The sequence below is a fragment of the Nomia melanderi genome, chromosome 7 (assembly GCF_051020985.1).
Source record: "Nomia melanderi isolate GNS246 chromosome 7, iyNomMela1, whole genome shotgun sequence".
Lineage (NCBI taxonomy): Eukaryota > Metazoa > Arthropoda > Insecta > Hymenoptera > Halictidae > Nomia > Nomia melanderi.
The window spans coordinates 13,870,651-13,894,972 of NC_135005.1; the positions used below are offsets into that span (position 1 = coordinate 13,870,651).

Consider the following 24,322-nt stretch of genomic DNA (forward strand, 5'->3'; position numbering starts at 1 on the left):
TCCTATTATTAAATTAATATAAATTCATTGATTATCAAGTTAATTTATAAATATCTTATATTTCTAACCATTTCAAAACGAAGACATCAAGAATAACTCAACCACTAACTTCAGTGTTAAAGATACAACTAGAAAGTGTACAATACACAAATCCATATCTAAGCTTCCAAATTTATACCACTAAACTCAAATAAAAACCTACATCACCCTGAGAAATACTCCAACCATTGAATCATCGAGATTTCCTTCGAATCGATCCCCAGGTAAAACTCGCACAGCACGTTCGATCGTTTCGCATGCCCGTGACATAACACAAAGGCGCGATTTCTCGAAGTTCTCGGAACCCGATCCGACGCTCCCGATCTCTCCAATCAACGGCGCGTTTGACCACGTCCCCGTCTGACATTTCGTGGCATCGTAATCAACGCGCATGACATTTGTCGCGTGTACCGGCGACCTACGCGCGCCGATCTCTCCGGTGTAAAGTTCCTACGTATCTGCCGCTGAAATGGAAAGAGGGCCGTAGGTGTCTAGTTTCCACGTCGGCGACGTAACCTCATTAATCTCCCTTTCCAACTCTCTCTGTCTCTGTTCCGTTCTTCGCGCGGAAAGCCACTCTTTTCCCCATTTCGCCCTCCGCTCCCGATAGAAGCGTAAAAGGCGAGATCGCGGCGGAACTCGCGACACGGAATGGAAACTGTTCCGACGCGTGTAAAGCGATTTGCGGCGTCCTTCCTTTCGAGGGATTCTATTTCGTCGCGTGGCGTTCGGATGATCGTGCTCGATTGTTCCGCCGCTCGGGCAAAGACGGCGTCACGCGTGAACACGGCCGGAGGTTCGCCGCGAAATTCTAGAAGTTTTATGATAAAACGCTTTCCCGGATTCCCGCGGCTGAACCCGCCTCACGCTGCGTGTTCCGGGGGACCGTTCGCGGCTTCGAGTAATCGTCTATGGTGAAATGGATCGGGAGGGATACAGATAGAGAGAGAGAGAGGGAGAGGGAGAGAAGGAAAGTTATGGAGAACATAAAAATAAAATTGTTTCCTGTATTGAAATCGTCTTAAAGTTATTTATTAGTTATTCGATGGAAGTACTCCGAAGCTGGGCTTCGTGGGAGAGATTGAGGAGGTCGCAGAGGTGATTGTGAAATCGAGAAATCGATTGTGGTATACTTAGCGATCGCTTAATAACGTTGTTGAATTATCTGGACAGTCAACTTCGCTCACTGCTACTGCCCGAATTTTTACGGCATTTCGACGAGCACCTTAGAACTACCTTGGTGTCCGTTCACAGGACGCTCTTAAAAGTATCCGATCGTCGCAGGGGAAAGTGACTTTCGCTGTCGGACACGCGTAATCCTTCAACCCACACGCGCGTTCTTATCAAGGAATAAATTTCCGCGGATGATGCGAGCCGTTCGTCGTTCCGACTCAACCGCCAGACGTATCGCTGTTACTTCCTCGTTTGTCAATGATAACCAGGTTCCCTCGTAGATTCTAAACGGAAACGCAGCCGCTAAACCAGCGACTCGCCGCGAAATAATATATCCCTCGGAACGAGGCGTCCCGGATCGTCCACGCCCGTTTGTATTCTATAAAAAGCTCCTTTATTACCGGTCTCGGGGCAATTATCATACTCCGCCGCGGCCATCTCCCATTCATTTGAGACGGAACGCACGAAATGCCACTTTAAAAAAATGAAACAACCAAAGCGGCCGCTCGTAAACTGCCGGCCGCGTGTCCGCCGGGGCACTGGATCATACCACTTTCGGGGTTTGCGTAGTTGCGTGCGCGGCCGGGCGTCACGAAACATCCGTGTTATTTAATGAGGCCGGCCGGGACAAGAATTAGGGCACAATACGGGGCCTGTCGCGTTTTAATACGCGGGGAAAGATCAATTGTTTCCCCTGCGGACGCGCGCCGCGCGCCGCGTTTCGAGAACCGGGGCCGACCAGTGAACCGACCGGCCTGCCAGCCTGCTAGCCGGCCAGCCGGCCAGGCCTTCCCTTTCCGTTTCTCTGTGACTGTATCAGTCGCCGCCACGTGGTACCATTTTCACGGATGGTTCCCTCGAATTTGCATTTATCGCGTGTCGCCAGGGTCACGCACCGTTAATGCGTACACACTTGTCGCTGTTCGCTCCCTGTGTCTCTCCTTCTGTTGGATACCTGTCTGTTTATCCATCCTTCGGTGGTTCGTTCCTTTTTCTTTTCATTTTGCAGCTTTGTGTCTTATCCTGTGTCATTTAAGTATCTACCTGTTCCTTGCTCTCTCGTCTCCTTTTGTTTCTTCGATCTTTTGGATGCTTGTCTGTTTGACTATCTTCTGTTGTTTCTTTTTTTTGTGTAACTTTGTGTCTTCTCCTGTATCATTTAGGTATCTACCTGTTCCTTGTTCTCTCGTCTTTCTTTCCTTCTTCGTCCTTTTGGATACTTGTTTGTTTTACTATCTTCTGTTGTTTCCTTTTCTATTTTTTCTGTAACTTTGACTTATGCTGTGTCATTTAGATATCTATCTGTTCCTTGTTCTCTCGTCTCAATTTCGTACTTCCTTCTTTTGGATACTTGTCTGTTTATCCATCCTTTAGTGGTTTTTTTCTTTTTCTTTTCATTTTGCAGCTTTGTGTCTTACCCTGTGTCATTTAGGTATCTATCTGTTCCTTGTTCTCTCGTCTTTATTTCCTTCTTCGTTCTTTTGGATACTTGTTTGTTTCACTATCTTCTGTTGCTTCCTTTTTTTTCTCTCTGTAACTTTGTCTTATGCTGTGTCATTCATCTGTTCCTTGTTCTCTCGTCTCAATTTCGTTCTTCCTTCCTTTGGATACCTGTCTGTTTATCCATCCTTTGGTGGTTCGTTCCATTTTCTTTTCATTTTGCAGCTTTGTGTCTTATTGATCATTCTTTTGGATACTTGTCTGGTTAACTGTCCTCTATTGTTCCCTTTCCTTCTTTCTGCAACTTTGTGCTTTATCCTGTGTCATTTGGCTACCTATTTATCCCTTGATTTCTCGTCTCTCTTTCCCTGTCCTTTCTTTGGGTTTCTTTCTTATCTTCCTCGCTTCCCTTCTTTTCTTTCTAATATTGCTCCCTTCTTTCCCTGTCACCTATTCATCTATCCAGCCTTTGTTACCTTCCTCTCTTTCTACCATCGAAGAAAGTAAAGCCAACGACGGACCTTATCTTTACCCCCGATGAAACTTCCCCTACGAATCGTGCCGCACAATGACGTCCGGCGACCCGGTAAACCGAAGGATTCTGTCCGGGACAGCTGATTTAACTTGTCGATGTTTGGCCGCTTGTGTTTGGCTTTCCTTTCCGGCTCAAAAGCTTGCGCGAAGACGGACGCATCGAAAAAACTTTTCTAAAAATTCATTGATCCGAAGTATGGGGTAACAAAGGAAATTCAGGCCGAAACTCAAGAATGCCTATCGACAATTCCATCCATATTAGAAACTTCCAAACCAGATTTATCTATCTCTTTCCCAAACTCGTAATTAATTGACACGTTGAATGCCGCAAAAAGCGAAAAATATAACACTGAATCATTCGATTGAACTGCATTATTATTATTGCATCTTCATCTACCTCAACGTCACCGCATTAACATTATTCATGATATACAAATCCTTTCAAATAATCTCTTTTAACACTGCCAAGTATACATTCATCGAATCTCCTACGCAATCAAAGCAATCTTAACAACGCTGAAACTAAGAAGTCAATATTCCTCATAACGATTGCTCTACTACCTTTCTAGTATCCCACATCTAACAGAATTCAGTTTGTTCGTTTCATCACCGAGAAAAGTAATGTTTAAGTTTATGTGCATCACGGTGTCACCCGAATTCGGGTGTGTTAAAAAGTGTTAACCAAGTGAACTACAGTAATTCGATTTGGTTACTACATTCAACGTATTAACACTATCGCAAACTTCATACCAATTCCACAAACAATTTCCATCCCCCGATAAAGGGACTCTATATTACTGAGAAAAACGAGTCGCCAGACTTTTCGTCGCAACGAACGTTTACATTTCACTCGAGAATCGCCCGTGCCGCAGTTCTTTAGCGATACCCGGCGAGCGGAACGCTCGGCTCGGCTTGGCCCGCGCTACGCCATATTGTCGCTAACGTCCGTGTTACTTCTTTGGCCGGGTAGGCGATCGGCGAATGGAAACCGATATTATGACCGGAATATCGAAGATCAGAAGGGACGGTCCCCTCGACCCATAGCCGGGCTTTGCCTTGCTAATTTCAATTCGATTTGAATTTCTTTGAAACGGGTCGCGCCCCAAAGCCCCGCCGAAACCGGCCGGTGTACTTTGACAACCAGCGAACTTGCCTCTCTCCGCGGAATACGGAAACGATGGAAAAAGACGCGGTGAACTTTTGCCCCCGCCGCTCTTCCCGGCGAACTTGCTCCGCGCCGACCCCTTTCATCGCGGTGTTCCCTCAACATTTCATCAGCGATCCAGTCATTACACCTTATCGACTCGGATTATAAATTTCCACGAGGAGAGGCACTCCGCTAGAACGCATCGGCGACTTGTAATTCGCTTCCGGCTCAATGGGGGATGAAATAACCCCATATCGTACTCGGTTAAAAAGCGATAGGGAACTAGCTGTGTACGTTCCGTCGGCGTCTCTTTAATTCCTAGCCACTTCTGGGCACGCATCGCAGAAGAGTAACTCCGGACTGCTAAATTTCTGGATCAGCGATTTCAGTCCTCAACGCTGGAGTCGCTAGCCAATCGAATCGATTTCTTCGAATTCCTTTATAGAACCTCCGAACGTATCGAGACTTCATTCGTTCGATTCTCGCGTACCGAATCTACTTCGTTGATTTCTCAGATCGTTATCTTCCGAATAACTGACAAAGAAGGAACCTAGGATCATTCCGTCTCAACCGATAGTTCCACCGATAATCCCGGTGATCATCCTAATCGACAACGGAGAGCCAGATATTCCCGAGGTGCTCTAAACACAGAAATATCGTCATTCTTCAATTCCCCGAAAATCCGTCGAAAAACCAGCAACAAGCTGCAAGTTCGAACGCTCCTCTCCGCGGAATCATAAAGCTTAGAGCCCCGACGGCTTCTCGGGCGACGTGAAAAAGATAATGGATCCCCTCCATTAAGGAGAGCAGCTCTAAAACTCGATCTCTTATCTCGCTCTCGTTCCTATCGCAATTGATCCCGCGCCGAGGCGCAAGAAACACGAGCTGGCGTCTGAAAAGTGCACGTCGCAGCTCAGAAACAATTCCTGCGGATAGAGCAGAAGTCACGTGGCCCGGTGGACGCGTTAGAAGCCAAGTCCAGCGCGAGGAGGCGCGAGGGGGGGTCGGCGAGGCAACGGTCCAAGAAGCGAGTCACGAGGCAAATCATCGTCACTTACGGGCCACAGAGGATGTTGTTATGTTTCTCGTGATTTCATGATTAGGACGCCACTCAAGCACTCAATTCATTAGCTCGTGTCGCGACTCGGTTTGACTGGACGCATCGCGCGGCCTGCGAGGCTGAATAATCGCCGCGCGATGCGCGGGGCGCCGGGCCGGGGGGGAGCGAGGTCACCGACGACGGAGCACGCCCGGCAAAAAGGCGGACGAGCGGAGAGGCGCGTCGTTTCTGCCTAGCACGTCCTGGCACTGACGCTATCTGACTACTGCCTCTTCCTATCTGTTCCCTGGCGCCATCACACCCCCTGGAGATCGAATTAATTTCGATCGTCGGCGGCTGGTCGCGCGCTGCTGATTCATGAGTCCGACGTAATTGATCCTCCTCGAGGACTGCGACTTCTTGAGCATTGTCTCCTCGGTGATTGGCGATTCGGCTGTGAAATGTTGTGGATGCTCTTTTAGTAACCCTTTGCACTCGAAAGTTTATCACTAGAAATATTCGACACTCTTTGATAAAATATAGTATAATTTAATAATTTGATAAAGTATAATATACTTTGATATTGCACGTAGTGACGCGTAATAAGTTTAGTGTTAAACATCGAACTTTATTTTACTGTGTCAAACCAAGTGACTGAGAGTCACCTCTCGAGTGCAAAGGGTTAAGATGGGTAAATGTGGAGATGGTTTTTAGAACGTACGGTGTTTGAAGCTGGAAGCCTGTAGCTTTAGTTAGCTCTGGATGCAAACTTCGATCTAGGTTCCGATCTAATTTGTTGACTGTCAGGGATTGCAAGCTGAATTTCTTTTTCAAGTAGATTCTATCTTCTTAGAAACTTCTAGCTTGTTTCTAAGAAGGTAGAATCTACTTGAAAAAGAAATTCAGCTTGCAATCCGACAGTCAACACATTGGATCGAAACCTAGATCGAAGCATGCATCCAGAGCTAACTAAAGCTACAAGCTTCCAGCTTCAAACAGCATTCTAAAAACTATCCGAATCTACCCCGAATCTAACTTCTAGTTTGTTAATAAATTTATTTCTTTAATGATTTCTCAAAGAAGCATCTTCTCAAGAAGAATATAGGAATAGAGCTGTTCGGACGGCAGTTCCAGTGTTAAAGGTCAAGCCGCGTTTACCGTCGAATAAAACCGTACGAGAAACCTCGGGCAAAAGGTCCGAAGCAGGGTGCCTCGGGAAAATCAATTTTAATCATTGTAATGTCTTAATGCCCCGGCCTCGTACAATCGTCATCGTTATCGTGAAACCGTTGGCCGGGTAATTAAAGCCGGCGACTGCTTAGCAGGGCCAACGGGGAGCCAGGCATCGGGCAGGCCATTCGAGGCTCGCCGTTAACTTTTCCAGCCGGAGCGTGGCATTATGTAATTAACGGCAGCCCATTATACGAAAATTCATCAACAAATTGGCCGTGATCGGCGCGCCGGGAAGGGATAGAGAGTGAGTGGCTACCGTTGAGCAACGGCCGGGTGCTCAACTACTAAGAGCAAATTGCGGTTACTCTCGCTAATTGAAGCTCCACTGTTGCGCCGGTGCAACCGCTATAAATAGGCCCCGTTTTGCCGGGAGTTTCGCGCGCAATGCGTGCAGGCACGCGTGTCCTCTCGCCGGCTGCGACCGCGGCTCGTGTGCGAGAGCACCGGGTCGAACGCGTCGCGGCGGGACGGGACGGGATGCGCCGGAGCGCAGACGGCCGCGTGACGTCACTGGTTGCACCGAGCTTCCTCCTGCTCGGAATGGTTACGCGTGTAGCTTCGAACGTAAATTGTTTCCCTTCGCACTGGAGAACTCGCGAGAGTACAAGCGACACGAGGCAGTACAAGAACTATAGAACCACGTACGGTGAAATTATAGAGTTTGACACTTGATGTCGAACATCGAAACAAATGGCTTCGTTACTTCATTTTCGTGTGATTCCTTCGAGTGAAGTATCGCGTGCATCTCGTTAAAAAATGCTACACGTGAGAAAGTTTCGAATAGGAATTTTGGAAATTCGAGATTCTGGTGGTAGTTTTATTTAGTAAGAGGACTATCGTGTTTGGATCGTTGAATTCGACAGTGCTGCGATAATTTATGTTGATCATGAAATTCTGTGTACGGTAGTATATAAAGTATCTCATTTCTTTTTATAATTAACACTGCTAACGATTCCTCGTTCATTGGTTTAACACGTTTTTCACGCGAGTTTCGAGAGTACACGATAGAAAATGTCGAGTTCTCGATACTCGAAACGTCCTTGAATTTCGACGTTTCGAGTGGTTCATCGCCGGTTACGCGGATGCTAATGGACGCGGTCAAAGGTCGCTGATCAAAGCATCGGTAACGCTGTTCCGGGGACGACTACTTTGGCCATTTTTTTCGGCTGTGTTCCGTAGTAATTGGACGGGATAGTGGCACTTTTCGCGGAGCGCGGGTAACGCAGTTTCTTTCTTCGATTGTCGCACCGCGATGGATAGTGGCGATGATTCCTTTGTACGCGTACGATGGTTCGAAACGCCGAAGCTTTTGACAGTTCGGTGTCGACGAGACTCGAGTAACGTCTAGCCAGCGGATTTGTCTGCTGACCGTTCCTTTCCTGGGGTAACGAGACAGTGAATGAAATTAGCTGGATGTTTGCTGTCTCGGCGAATATTCCCGATGGACAAGCAGGAATTTGTCAACCGATGGCAGTCGTATAAATAGCGACGCATAAATATTTCCAGTTGATGACAAAGTATATCCTCTAACGTACAACTCGCGAATAATAATATTGATTAATCGATGACCCAGCTCCGTCGTTCTACAATCAAATCCATGTCCGACTCCATCTTGATTATTCCATTCGTCCTCGTCTAACTCCATCCCTTATAAATATAGAAAAGTCCTGAAACTTTCAGCCAATTCGAACATTCATTCCCGATCGTCACTAAAATGAACACAATGACAAACCCATGTCACAAGGCAATTCTACACGAAGATAACAAACAGTATCAGATCACACCAGGAAAATCTCAAAAAACCCGAAGACACCTGCGAACGTGAATAATAAAGCAGCCAATTAAAACGGTCAATCGTAAGAAACCGCCTCGGGGAGCGCTAAGAGTTTACCGCTGGCTTAAAAATAACTTCGTAGCGTTCCCCCGTTAAAAGAGATTCCGCTGGAAGCCGTGGGACAATTCGAATCGACGAGCGACCCGCGATCCGGGGAATCACTTTGATCCATATTTCCCGGGATCACGGCAGTTCCCGTCATTCCTCGGGAAATTCTCCAATTTTCTTATTACCGAATCCGCGATGGATCGGCCTCGCGGGGGGCCAGCGAGGCGGCGCTGGCGTTATTCCCCCCGGGGATCGAAATAATAATTTTATACGGTAATTCCTGTTATCCCATAAAGCAACCCCCATAAAATAAAATCCTTAATAGAGGCGGTTTAATGCCGGGAACACCTATGTTTGCCGTGCGTCTCGCCGTGTTCGCCGCGTAAAGCGCGAAAAATCGCTCGCCCCCGGGCAGTCGTAAATTTTTATTCAATTCGCTATAATTTCTGCCGCCTTCCCGGCCAAATCGTAAGCGACCCGTCGATGAAACCTCGCCCGCCGGTTTCTTCTGTATTTATATACTTGTTTCCCCCCCTGCCGGCCTCTCGCTTCGCTTTTCGATGAACCCCGTTGGAAAGCGCGGCTCCAATCTGCCGGGCGGAACGGCGGACGGTAAAAAATTAAAATCTTCAATCCCCGTTGCGGACTCGTGAAAAACCGCGGAGCGCGCTGACTCTCGGCCGCTGATTGATTTGACATGGCGGAATTGTAAAGTTCGATATTTCGCATTAAATGTTGTGTCGCGCGTCAGTGTGCGCAGCCTCGAAGGAAGACAGCTGTCTTTCTCAGTGTAATTGTAAAGTTTGATATTTCATGTTACACTTTGCGATGCATCTTTAACCCCTGCGCAGTGACGAGTGAGACTCGTGATGCAGATTTCTAGACTAATTTAACCAGTTAAGTGCGGAATTTAGTTTGAAAAATCTCTCCTTGCGCGCGCAATGAAATCAAATAATGAAGTGTATACTCGTTAAATGCAGGCCAATCGCGCTTAAAATATATCCCAACGAAAAACTAAAGCGAAACGAAGAAGAATTACATGTTTGTCTCAAAAAATAAATAATCCAGCGTTGAAAAAGTTAGCACGACGTGTATACTCGTCGAACACACTTAACTGGTTAACAATAATCAATGTTGTTCATTACCTACGATGCGAAGCACGTGACCGTTTCGCTATTATCAATGTATCATCTTCGAATGAATTTCCACTTGAAATAGAATGAAAAATTTTGCTGCTTTTCTGAATTGCCGATAGTAAAGTGTTACACGAGCTTAGCTGCGCAAGCAAATACGTCAAGGGGTTAATTTATGTACGGTTTCTCGTTAAGTTAATTTGAGAAAATGTCGTCGGGGTCTGATGAGAAAATATTGAGTGTTCCCAGTGGAAAACTTCGGGGCAAAGGGTTAACGCGATGGGCGTGGCGTTTTCGAGGAAGATTTGGAAAATGCTTCAATAGGACGTCGATGGTGCGACCACTCGGGCAGTGGGAAATTGGCTTGGATCGATTGCGTTTGAGAACTACCCCTGAGTACGAGGTTTCTTAATGCGTTGAATGCCATGGGCTAACCCCCAAACAAATGGAAGTACCATAGATCTCTCAATTAAACGATGATTATTCGAAAACGTTTCTATGTTATAAATGATGCTACCTAACGCGGTGACATTCAGCTTAGACGAACGCGCAATAATCATAATGCAACCATGCGATTCAATCGAATGATCTAGTATCATATTCTGTTTTCGTTGTGTACTTTGCTTTATGAAATCGCGCGGCATTCAAGCTTATCTTTTATAAGTAATAATTTACAATTGTCTCCCGTTGTCGCATAGAGAATATAGCGATCGATTCTAAATTCTAAGATTACATCTTCGATAATGAAACTTTGATCTTGGCAATCGAAATATCCATACATAAGGAGAGTTTATATGTTTGTAGCTAACTGAAATCGTTAAACGAAGAATATACATTGAAGAAAGACAAACTCCTCGTTTCTTATGTATCCAAGTGAACGATGAACTTCGATCAATGAAAATGGCAGATTCAAGTTTCGGACACGTGGTACTTGAAAACGTGACGTAGGAGACAGGCACGGTGAATTACATAGAGAAGTGATTACGATCAAAAGGTGATACTACCGTGTGGCGCTCGTTCAGTCGCGTACACGGCTGCCAGATCAATTGCCCTTGCCTCTCAAGGCTGCCGCCGGGGGTGGCATCGAAATAGAATTTATAGCGCACGTTTCTGGCATATTAATAGAACGTACGTCTACGACGATACCGCTGGCGACGCGCGATCCTCGTGTTTTTCCTTCGATCGAGCCGCGAGGACGAGTGTTGCCGGAAATAAAGGGTGATCATTGGCGAGGGGTGAGTGCCGATAACAAGCGGAATAACTCATGAGCATCTCCCTGAGAAATTAACAAACGCAGAAATAACTAGGAATGCTTTCTGCAAGTGTGATCTTTGCGAATATAGAAACTATATTAAAAAATGTCAGCAAATAAAATCGTTAAGCGAAAGATTCTACAGATTCAACTGATAGTTAACATTTCTTCCAAAAACGACTCTGATCAATATTGTCAGCAAATAAAATCGTTAAGCAAAATATTCCACCATCGTTCAAAGTTTACAAGCTTCAGCTGATATTTAACATTTTTTACAGAAACGACTCTGATCAATGTACTCAACAAATAAAATCGTTAAGCAAACGGTTCCACCATCGTTCAAATTTTACGAGCTTCAACTGATATTTAACATCTCTTCCATAGACAATAACACTAATCAATATTGTCAGCAAGTAAAATCGTCAAGCAAAAGATTCCACCATCGTTCAAATTTTACAAGCTTCCACTGATATTTACTTCTTCCAGAAACAATGACTGATCAATGTACTCAACAAATAGAATCGTTAAGCAAACGGTTCCACCATCGTTCAAATTTCACGAGCTCCAATTTATATTTTTAACATTTCTTTCAGAAGCAATGAAAACATCGAAATACAACAGTTTCATCTTCAGAATTCATTAGCATCTGATTACAATTCGCTTCTCGGTTCCCCCGTTCTACATTGAAAATAATCTCGCGATACCCTTCCGAAGCTCAAAGAACGCTCGGAGTACAAGGTTTCAAGAATGCACAGCGCTGCGATCGTACAGCTCACGGTCAGCGGCGAGTCGCCGACAAAGCGTCAGGGCGAGCTACCTGACAGGGGGTGTTTGGAATATTCCTTCAATACTGTACCACATTTAGCATCTCTACAGTATGATCGTTCCTCCGCGAATCCCTGGCGTTTCGCGCGCGGAGGAATTCCGAGAGGTCGGCCGAAATTTCCGGGATGGCGTGCGGCGGGTGCCGATTCCCGGTATTACCCGCTCGTCTGCCGGGAAATTCGTGATCTGTCGCTGGGAGTATGCTGAACCGGCTGCCATAAACATGCTACGATCGAAGCCTCTCAGAATTCGAAAGTATCTTCGAGCCCTTCGTGCTCTCGGCGATATCCGCTCGTTCGGTACGGGAAATTTCGCACGCCTCGGGCATTAATAAAGCGTCTACTTGGTCTATTTTGTCAACACGTTAGGCTACGACGGATTCGTTGTATCTAGCGAGCTAAGAGAGATGGTCTCCATTCTCAGTTAAACTTGAGGAGAACCGTATGCGACGTCATTAACACCTTAACAGGAATCGTTTAAAAATTATCGTACGCATACGATACGAATGTCCTTCTGTAATGTGCTTTTTGATTACAGTTAGAAGTCTGTGACTTCTTTTGGTAGATAACGTAGACCCTGAGTAAGGTGTTAATGTCGAAGAAGGAAGAGGAGGTCGTACTGTGCCATGAATCTTAGTACAGTAAGGAAGAAGTACGCACGATTAACATTCTTACTTTCGCGCGTACAGTTGGCAGTCGTGTCGGTCTTCTTCACAGCCACGTGTCTAGTTCTAATTCTCTTGGAGCACTAGCTTTGCTTACACAGTACATCGAATCGTGCAAGAGAAGTCATGGTCGATATTGATGTAGTTGCGTTCTAGGTTAGATGCTTGAGTAGAGACGCGGCTCGGGTCGCTGTGCACCCGTCCACGTTCGCGACGAGCGTTCTTCGAGTGGAATTGGTTCATAGACATGATGCTTCGTTCGTCCGATTGAAATAACGAATAAGAGACGAGAGATTCTACTCGAATTCTTGAAACGATGGGGCGTTCGCATAGGTTCGGCGGAACAGCGGGAGACTCGACGGCAAATAAAGGTTAACTCGGGAAATATTTTCCGAACGAACGTCCGTGTGTTTCAGCTCGGGAAATCGGGCCTGACGAGGACGAGGGACTTGAACCGCGCAATTTGACCGTTCAATATTATACTTCCGGGCGGTGTTTGATCGCCAAAGAGACGCGGTTTAAACGTTTCGTCCCCATCCGGCAGACGCTTAAATTATTCTAAGCTGTTTGTCGTCGCGGCCGCGGAAAGCCTCGCCGCCCCCCGTCGTCGCTGCCGCTCGCTATAATCTCGTCGACGCTAATTACCATATTTTACTCGCAACTTCCCGTGCATTACCATGCTTAATGACTGACGATGCTCTGTTTGCGCCAGAAAAGTGCCGTTTACTGTTCACTCGTGCATTGCGAATTCGGTTCCCGAGTGCAGAAATCTGTTTCTTTGATAAATTCCTCTCCGCCCGCGTCTCGTATCGTGAAAAGCCGCCGATTTCCGCTATCTTTAACTACCACTCTCGGCGTATACCGTCCTAGACTGCCACCGGATCATTCGTAGACCTGCGTTCTCGATCGATTGCTCGAAGGTACGCGTTCGCGACGGAGTTTCAGGAAAATTGCCGTTTTGCTGTCCGCACGCCGAGAACCACAGATAGATATTTTATACATAAATCTCATAAAAACAGAATTATCCCGTGTTTAACTCTCTTTCAACCACTTCTGCAATGTCACTCCTGCAAGAAGAAACTCGCCATTTCCATCGTTTCCATCTGCAATGCGCGTGATCAATGAGAACGAGTAATTTATCGTTGTCCAGATTCTTTTTCTATGAAGCATTATCGTCCTCAGGGTCGAAGTTCTCAGTCGATCGGCCGAAATCGGAGGATCCGCCGGGTGCGCGGAAAGGAGCGGAGTCTCGCGGCGCAGTTTCGACAGTCGCGAGCACGGGCGTGGCCCATAATGGCCATTAAAGCGACATATCGCGCGGTTCGCCGGGGCCTTTTCGCGCCGGGCAATAATTGCGCGAGCAGCCCGCGGAATTAGATTACGCCGCGGCACCGGTGCCAGCCGGAAATCACGGCGCGTTTAATGGCGGCGATGAAATAAAGAAAAGCAGCAGCCCGGAGGGGGCCATTTTCGCGCATTACGCGACCCTACGTGATGCATTATTATACATTATGACGCATTACGACGCGTTACGGCGCGGTTACGCCGACTGGATGCGTCGCGGGCCTCTGTCGGGACCGATTCGACAAAAATCGAACGAGGAACCGGCTCCGTTGACATTTACACCACCCTCTTTTCCCTTTAATCATAAACGACATTTATACAAATTCATGAATACTGTCGAATATCATTCGTCTTAAAAATATTTAAAACGATATTTAAAACCTCTTTCCCCTTTAACCCTTTGCGGGCGAATGTCGGCATCTCGGATGAAATGTTCATGTTTCGAACACTAAATCGCAAACAGATGATTTAATTACTCAAATGGTAAGAGATCAGCGCGTAGTTTCTGTTTTTTCTATTATGCAAGCGGTTGATATATAATTTAGCTCCGCAAAGGGTTAATCATAAACGAAATCTCTAGAAATTCACGAACACTGTCGAATATCATTCAATTTTAAAAATATTTAAAACCAACTGAGAGGAACTACCACCACAACTAATACTTAAAATCATTAGTTTTAAATAACAAAGAAAATTCAGTTTTAGAAGGTTCACCGAAATAACATCAAATATAAGACTGTTACCTAAGATTTACAGATTGAGTTCAATTCAGATACCAGATTGTTCCACGATTCTACAGACAAATTTATGCTGAATTAAATTTCGATGTAAAATCATCGGCTTCAGATTTCAGAAGACGAAATTTACAGATTGAATTAATCCGGAGGTTTATAAATCTCAATCTACCGATCCGTTCTCGCGTAACACGTTCGTGTCGATGAACCGAGTGGAGTGTTTATACGTTTATTCCGAAGAACAGGTTCAATTATCGAGAAACTCAGCTCAATCTCCACGGGGTATCACGGAAACGGTAATGTCGTCCGTATAATATTCGGAAACATGAGAAAGATCGTTGCAGACGGGAGCCACGGGGCTTGCCCATGCATGTATACAGGAAAAGGGGAACAAGATCGCGGCGCGCGAGAAGGGACGGCCGTCGCCTCCGCTCCGGAAACGGCGAGCGCGAGGCGAGAGGCCTGTAAGCTAGGCTTGCGTGCCGAACCCCGAGGAATCGTCCCGAGCCAGCGGAATAAATTTTCGACGGGACGTTAAAAAATCGCTTTGCGCGGCCGGCGGGATCGTTAACGAGTTTCCCTGACCTCGTCCCGGTATAATTAAACGAGCCACCGCCGCCGTTTCTTCCACTGGTGTTACCCGGATACCTTTTTGATACTAATTAAACGACCCGCTCGATTTTCAGCGACCGATTTCTTCCGGCTGGAATGAATCCGATTATTACGATCCACCTGCTGGAGACTCGAGGCGAGGCGGCCTGGAAATGGCACGGAACAGCGGGAGACGCGGCCGCGATCGAACTCCCGCTGTTCCGTCGGCGAATTCGGTCACTGTCGCCGGATATTTCGATTGTAAATATTCCTCCGTTATTCCCCTGACTACCTTTTTTACGGCGGGAGGAAAGGCGAGATTGAACGCGGTAATCCGCGATATCGCGGTAACGTTTCACGCTGGAAATTGAATGGAAGATCTAGATATCGCGCTTTGATCGTACGATAAATGTGTTTTTACGAGTCGCGTCGAGGAGTCCTCGGTGAATCGAGGAATTAGAGGTTGAATGTTTGATTTGAAAGAATGTTTGAACGTCGGGGAAGTTGAATGGACGATCTATCGCGGATTGATCGATGGGAGAGTAATGGATTTTGTAAGATTCGCTTCGATCGCAGCTAATAAATCGAAGGATCGATGGGTTGGAGGTTTATTGGAATAGGACGCTCGAGTTTCGGGGAAATTGAACGCAAGATCCGTCGTGTATAGATCAATGGAAGATTATATTTTTATTAAGAGTGGCAACGGTCACGGTGCCGCCGGTGGATCGAGGAACCGAGTGGCCCGCGCGCTAATTACAGCCAATTAGCGGTGCCAATGACGAAGAACGGAGCTAGCCACGCCACTATAGGGGACTATCCTTTAATTAATCACTAATTACCTGGACCGATAACTTTAATCAACGCACGAGCCTCTCTGTTAATTGACATCGACGGGCCGCGCGTTTTCTCGAACCGTTGGATTCCCCGAACAAAGGATCATTCGGGGAACTCGCGAGAGAGGGCTACACCGTACGGGGTTGTTAGAGACATTACCGAAAACACGTCGGGCGACAAAGGAAAATCAATCTCGCCGTACGCTGCGCGAACGGGCAACGATAATACGAAACATTATTCTTTCAATTACAGTCTCCGTTTTCTTATCTGAATTTACAACTCTCATTATAGCACACTAAACAGAAGAAGAATTTATGAGTAACCGCCAATTAATCTACACACGTTATTACACCTTTACAAAATAACACGTTTCCTCAATTAAATTTTAACGCTGGACTGGGAGAACGGCGAACCGACGATTACTGAAACACCGGGGAAGGGTAAATATTCTCCGCCGGCGAAAAACTCCCGGGGTAAATTGCCCTGACGGCCGTATCTCCAAAGAAAACAGCGAAATGGCGTTATGCGTTCAATTGCTCCGGTCACGTGAGTCGATCACGTTATTCCGCCATCCATCTCAGTAGCGTTCGCAACGGCCATTCGCGTGGATCAATTTTTTTCTTTCCTCTAAATCGAAACTTTTACCCGCAGTCTCCCCTGTGTCACGAAATTAACCCATTCTGCCCTGCGAGCGGTTCCTTCCCCGAGAAACTCGACGAAAACACAGTGTTCTCTTATTGAAGACCTTTCGAGCTGTCTCCCGAGGAATGACAAGTTAACACGTCATCCGAGTTCACTTCGATTTCTCGATAGCTCTTCGTTTTCGCGTTCGTTCGAGATGTACCGATACGATCCACGTAACATCGAAGCGTACAGTTGTCCAGCGTTAATCGAATTCGTCTCGGATCGTTTAGAAAACACACAGTCGAAGGATCACAGAAATCGCTGCCAGCCGAATCGGACGAAACCGGTTAACGAAACCGACAGTCCTCCGGCGCGATCGTCTCGAAGGGAAGAGACATGTAATACGGACACACGGACGTACCGGTTCGATTGTAGCGGCTCCGGAGGCGTATTGAGAGGCCATCGGCGGGAAAAGAGCGGAGCCCCGTAATAATCGGTCCGCTTTGGGCCACGGTAACGAAGGCGAAACAAAACGCTGCACGACATAATCGGCGAATAATAATCGGCGCGTACGTCGTTATCGGGCGAGGATAACGAGCGCTATCGTTAAGTTTTAATGAGCGCTAGCCCTAAATTAATATAACGATCCTCTCGCGGACCGTGACGGCTCCGGCTCTGAAGTCCCGTGACGTGACACGCTGACCACACCGCCGTGACGGTATTACAGTCGCCAAGCCGACGCGCTACGCCGCGCCGCGGACGGACGGACTCGCTCGCGTTCACATTAATGCCCGGGCAATCGTCGCGATCATCTATAAATTATTAAATAATCGCCGTGACCTCCGCGCACCCCTTGAATATTCACAGCTGCTCCGCGAACGAGTTCCTTACGCTCGTACGTGATCGCTTCGCTGTCTACCGTGGTCATTTTTATATATTAGCTGGACTTTCTTGGAGGACGGAACGTTGCGGGGAATTCGAGTAATTGGAAAATGGAGCAAAGATCGATTTGTAATAGTAGAAAGGGTATGGTCTCTAAAATTTAGATATAAATATGGATTGTTAAGGTAAAATATAGATGACCAGAATAGTCTCTGATACTATGATAAATAAGAGTACCATTGCGAGTAAAGTTACGAGAGAATAATGGACAGGTCACCGGAGAAATGGGATCAACTTCTAACGCAGCGGAAGAGGATGGTCTCTAGCGAAATCTGAACATAAATATAGAGTACTAATAAGATAAACAATAAATAACAGGAATAAATAGTTCCTAATAATACCACAATAGACGAGAGTGCCATTATAAATCAAGTTACGCGAGAACTAAGATCAACTTCTAAGAAAGACTACGATCTCTAGTCAAATCTAAACCCGAATACAGAGTATTATTAAGGTAAACGGTAAACAACTCTAAATAATCCCCAATAACACAATAAACAAGAGTACCATACCAAACGAACTTACGCGAGAAATCTAGAGTAACCAGCGAGAAGCTCGTAGCCTCCAGCAGACACGAGACCAAAGAAAAATGGCGATCAAGCAGAGATCCAAAGGTTCAACGGCACTCGACGCCGGAAGTGGCTCAAAGTGTACACCTAGCGAGACAGGAAAGGTACTTAAAAATGATCCGGCAACGACAACAAACCGTTCCCCGGTGGAGCGAAAATAGCCGGTCCATTATTCGGAAGTAGACAGGAAGAACTGAAGGACTCGCGGGAGAAACTTCCCCGTTGCTCGCCTCGGAGATTATCACGTCCTCTCTCACCCTTTCGCTCCCGTTTCCAGGGCGCTCCTTGCGAGGAGGGCGCGCGCCGCGGCTCATCTTGCATTCTACAAGGATTAAGGCTGACGGCATTCCCGGGTTTAATAAGTGTCGCCCGAATGACGTGAATTAGTCCAATATGTCTGAAGCTCCCGGTAGCAACAATTCAGGCCCGCTGCATCGCGTAATTAAAATTACTCCGCGCGTCATACTTTACGTCAGGGCCTGCTAGGCTGCGATCGGGGGTTGGCGCGGGCACGGGGGCGGCTTGTCGCGACGTCCTCGCGGTAATTGAAGGCCCCGGAGGAGGGCGCTGGCACGTAGAGCCACGGGGTTACAGCGCGCCGTGCACACCACCTCGAAATCGGCCGAGATACCGCCGAGGACGATAACCTGTTTCGATGCTTGTTTTCGCGGTGCCGCCTCGCCCCGTCGTCCTCCTCGCTTATGCGGCGCTGAACGCTTCTTAGCCGAACGGCTCTTAGCGTTGAAGTTCTTGAAACTAACCTCTAACGGGCTGAAAATCCACCGTGGATTGTTATTCACGCGATTGGGAGTTGATACTGGTAATCGGTGAAATTTGATGTTTCTTGGACTGTCGGCGGTTGAGTAAGGAAATGCTTTTGTTTTTAACCCTTTGCACTCGGGAGGTGACTCTCGGTCGCCATTTGATTCGACGCAGTATAATTAGAAAATTTAATATTTAATATTGAACTTGTTTCTCAATTTACCTGTGGTTTCTCTTTGAATTCATTTAAATGAAACCATTGTCTTCGTCTAGTTAGAAAATGTTGAGTATTGCTAACGAAATACTTCCGAGTGCAAAGGGTTATAGCGTGGATCTCTTGGGAATTGATATCGTAATCAGTAAAATTTGATGTTTCAACTGTTGGCGGTTGAGTAAGGAAATATTTTTTTTTAATATACCGTGGGTCTCTTGAGAATTGATATCGTAATCGATACAATCTGATATGTTTCTTGAACTGTTGGCGGTTGAGTAAGGAAATATTTTTTCTTTAATATACCGTGGGTCTCTTGAGAATTGATATCGTAATCGATACAATCTGATATGTTTCTTGAACTGTTGGCGGTTGAGTAACGAAATGTTTCTTTTAATATACCGTGGGTCTCTTGAGAATTGATGTTGCAATCGGTACAATCTGATACGTTTCTTGAACTGTTGGCGTTTGAGTAACAAAACGTACTTTAAATCTACCGTGGATCTGAAGAATTGATATAATCAATGGTTAAAATCCCATACGTTCCTTGAATCGTTTGAGTAAAGTTTGTCTTCTAACTACCAATTTCAACCCTTTCCAGAATAATAATTTCTTGCCTTTGAAAATTGTCACCTTCGAAACTACATTACATCAATATCACAAAAATCATATATTCTCAAACTTCTCAATCTTCTCACCCAAATCTCCGATTTCCAATGAGCATCGATAAGTATATTAAATCACCTATGACCGTCGGAAGAAAGATCAAGAACTAAAAAGCAACCCTTTCCAAGACCGACGCACAAACGACACGAGGATACAGATAAACTCTGCACCTGTACAGATCACACATACATCTGCTGAAGTACGAAAAAAGGTACAAGACTTCAGCAGTGTTGCTCGTTATTGCAAGTGAAGGGTTTAAATAACGTAGCCAGCGACGTTGAACCCCTCTTCCCTGCCCGAGTGGTCCGTTATTGCAGACGTGCATGTACCTGGCCACGTACGCTTCCCTCCAGCGTCGTTCCGCTCCTTGGCAAGACTCCACCTCCCCCCAAACTCTGGAGGACGAGCGACACTCCGAGGGGTTGTCCCAGTTCCGACGTGGATGCGGCTGTAATTGCATTCGCCGGTCGGTCCGGGACGTGCACGGCCGCTGCGTCGGGATCGAGCACACGCGAGGATATTTAATATAAATCGAACGATATCGCCGGCGAAAGTAAAGGTCGAGGGGGTCGCATCCCCGTGCCGCAATCCCGACGCAACGCCAGTGGAAACTGGGTCGTTGCGGAGGACACCTTTACGCTGGCACATTTCAGGGGTCGATCGAACAAGACAAATGTCGACCGATGGAACGCGGTTTAACCCTTTGAACTCTGTAGGCTCCGATACTGCACCAGTTGTAACATTGAATATTTTAATGAATCTTAACGCTAAAACTACCGAGCAGTTCAACTGACTTTTGAAAATTTATAGAAACTCCAAGAGCGCATGCTCAGACTTTCATTGATTTACAATTCAATTTGCGTAGTGCTAAATGAATTTCTTTAATTTCTCCGAGAAACATTCGTTACCTTTCTAATAATTGCAAAAAGACATCATGGGTCATTTGAGCCGTCTGGTAGTTTTAGTGTTAAGATACCCTGAAATTATTAGATTTTCCACACATCCAAATTTTGCAGTGAGAAGGAAAATAAAAGATCGAAGAAATGTTATAGCATTTCTCGTTTTCGCTGGGAATACTATAGAAATTAGTTGCAGCTGCTGATAGATTACAAAACAACCTGGAGTGCCAAGGGTTAATCCATTAATTGCATTTTTAGATGTACTATTGGCTTATTGTTGTTTATCGTGAACCATTGGAGAATTTGCGATACGCTAGGTAGACGTTGATGCAACATGCAGATTTTCCGAAGAGAATTCTAGGTTGAAGTAGATTGGAATGAGCATTGATCCTTAACACTTCACCAACCGAGCAGACTTTTCGAAATTCCTCTGTAGTAACTTCTAAGGTGCAGAGATTCTAATTGATTTAGAATTTAGTTTGCGAATTGTTGAAAAAACTTCTTCGATACTTTCTCAGAGGAATATCTGTTGTCTCTAATTTCAAATGAGTCATTTTGACCCGTTCGGTAGGTTTAGTGTTAAAGATGAATACATAAAATAGTCATTTCGTCTAGAGAGTGACGGTTAACGAAACAAAGGTTAAATGAAACTCTTTCCTTACAGACCTTAAGCTGAAGACAGTAATCAAATAGTTACGAATGCACTATATCACATTCTACGGAGTCATAACTGTCATGAATGAAAAATACGATCAATCTCTTTAGAATTTCACTTCGATCGATTTCCTACCTTGACCGGCGACTCCTCGGACGTCTCGGATTCCTCCAGCTGAAAAAAGAAACGGCACCGGTTAATTGATATATATTCCGCATTGGAAGGTAAGTCCGATGAGTTTAACGACGCGCGACAGGAAGGTCGCGAGCGGATCGCGTTACGGAAACTTTCCGCCAGACGCGTTGGACGTGGTCATCAGAATTCCTTTGCGAACCGTGGAAAGGACCGCGATAATGGGTTCCCGGCGATCGACTTTCCGCTAGACGGAGACGTCCTCGGCGAAAGGGGGGGGCCGGCGATCGCGTGACGATAGATTGAATGTCGAAAACAGGGAAGCACGTGTCTTTCCGCGGAGAATGGCAACTGAAATGCGATCACGATACGTAGCTTATCGGTGTTTCCGAGCAATCTTCGTCTTTCGGGGGCGTTCGGCGTCGTTATTGAAACATAAGGCAGCGATCCGTGTGATTAATCGTCAAAGATGCGCCCCCCGGCTTCAATCAAAGTCGGAAGACACGAGGCTCGAGTCAGAAAACCGTGAAAACCGTATGAAACTTTTAATTGTACTCCGTGCAACGAGCACGACGATGCGGGTTCCACTCCCTGCGTAACAGACGCAACCGTTCTGCATAATGAAATCGAAATTTTAAATCGTTCCTCGTGCGCCCCTCGCCCTGACCCTTTAATTAGTGAGTATCATTCGTTAAAACGGGGAAATTCTTCCTAATTAGACCTTCCCCGCGATGCTCGCGACCGTTCGGCTGCGCATTATACGATACGAAGACCTAATTATAAGAAAATTATCCGAGACATCTCTCAAGACATTCGGAGGGGCTATCCGCGAGCGATACGGCGAAACTCGCTCGCAACTATGTATGGGATTCACGTGCGGGAACAACAAACCAGAACAGTTTCCAGAGGGTACGCAAAACATGTTTCTGCAGCAATGTTGCCTCGAATAAAACCGCGTACCCCGATTCGTTTCGCGTTGGCATTTGGTTAATTAAAAACCGCTTTTACCGAGAAAACCGCATTAAAGGAGTCTCTACCCGGTAACGATTACCGGCGGTCATTAAGCTACATAGTTCCTCGAATAACGGCCGAATAAAAACCCCGAGCCGAATCATTCGAATGCTCGTTTCCCCGCGTCAATCATCAACCGCGGAGATCCTCGTTCTTTCGCATGGTTGCAAAATTGCCGAAAAGGAAAAACGGGACGAACGGAACGTTTCTCCGGAGTTTTTGTCGACGCGCCGTCCTCGTGCTCGAGTTTCGCAAAAAAAAACGTCCGAGTGAAACGGGAACGAGGACAACCGCTACGTAATAGTTCCGCGCGGAAAGAATTTGATGAGCGTGAATTCCCCGTCAAGTCGATCACGTGCGAAGAATTCTTTCTTGCGCGGCCGCGTCCGTTTCGTTCGTCCGGCGCCAGCGTGCAACGGCCCTGGCCGTTGGCGCGTGGCGGTGCTAATGAACTTCGGGCCTCACGTTTTCCGCAAACCACGCGCCACCTTTGCATACACCGGACACGCGACAGACGATTCCGGCCCGCCGTGTCGCGGATTCGCAAAATCACCGTGGCCCCGACGAGAAACCCGAAACCGTTGCGACACGAACGCTGCCGGCGCGAGCTGCCTCGAGTCGCGTTTTCGCGTCGCGGATGAAACGATATTGTTATTTAATCATTTCGGAGCAACGGTCGGAAAATACCGAGCTGCGCGATGGTGATCTTTACGATTCCTTCGATTCAATTCAGAAACTGCAGAAGGCTTTTCTATTTTTATAGAAATAAATTCTATGTTTGCGCCGCTTGGCACTGTTTCTACCGGAAGTGCCAAGAGACTTTTGAAACGAACTTAGAATACTTTTATTATGTTTAGTAATTTTTCCCGAATTGAAGTTTGGACATTTGAGAAACCCGACACCGTTGCGACACGAACGCTGGCGGCGCGAGCTGTCTCGAGTCGCGTTTTCACGTCGTGGATGAAAGGATATTGTTATTTAGTCATTTCAGTGCCACGGGTCTTCCTAAAAACTCGGTCGGAAAATACCGAGCTGCGCGATCTTTACGATTCTTTCGATTCAATTCAGAAACTGGATTACGCTTGTCTATTTTTACAAAAATAAATTCTAAATAGTAAGATCGTTATATTGTTATATTGTTGTTTAGGAGGGTAATAACGAGAATCAAAATGAATAATTATGAGGAAATGAAATAAATGAACTTCATCTGATTCAATGAATCGACAGATTGGCACTTACAGAAATCGTTTAGAAAGATTTCTAAGTTGATGCAGTGTAAATTGAAATGTAAGTCGAATTATATCGATGAATGTTCCTTAGTTTCTATAAAACAAAGAATTAGTTGATTTCGCTTAGTATTTCACGGTTGTTTACTTCTAATTTATCAAACTTGCAACCGAACGCGTCAGAAACATAATTCCAAATACTATATTACCAAAACCAGATATCTCGCAGTCTAAACACCCTAACACATGAACAAATAATACTCCGCGTCAACGATAAAAATCATTCCCAAGATTCACGCTCCTTCGTAAACATTGCTGCGACAGGAAACCCGTCGCGCAGAAAAACGACCGAGACGAACACGTCGGGACAGGTATACCACAAACGAACGGCGGCGCGGAAAAAAACTGAAAGTGCAGAAACGCGCAACAGTTTCGCAAAAGTTTCCCTTCCCCGGTTGCAAATCCGAAAGAGGAACGAGGAGCGCGTACGTGACGATTTCACTGGACGAGTCCGGAGGAAGAGGGACGACACGGGGCGTAGTGGTCGATTTTACTCGACGAATCCAGGCGGCCGTGACGAACGTAACGACCGAACGCAACGGCCTGATCGCAGACAATCAGAAACCGGGGCCGCGGCGCGTCGCGGCGAGGCAAATCGCGGAGGGAAGGAGGTTCGCTCGAACAGAGCGAACACGCGAAATCGGTCGACGGATCTACGGGCCGGTTTTCGCATTAATAGAACCACTGACATCCTCGGTATC

At 46.3% G+C, this 24,322-nt stretch overlaps 1 protein-coding gene across 2 annotated transcripts in view; it reads right to left on the reverse strand.

Annotated features, from left to right (window-relative positions):
• Nucleotides 1-24,322, reverse strand: part of Pdk1 (Phosphoinositide-dependent kinase 1) — a 678,796-nt gene that overhangs the window by 412,143 nt on the left and 242,331 nt on the right. For both annotated transcript variants that reach the window (XM_076369545.1, XM_076369546.1), the window contains one exon: nt 21,328-21,366. In XM_076369545.1, coding sequence (XP_076225660.1) covers nt 21,328-21,366 — 39 coding nt within the window. The remainder of the gene's footprint in view (nt 1-21,327; nt 21,367-24,322) is intronic.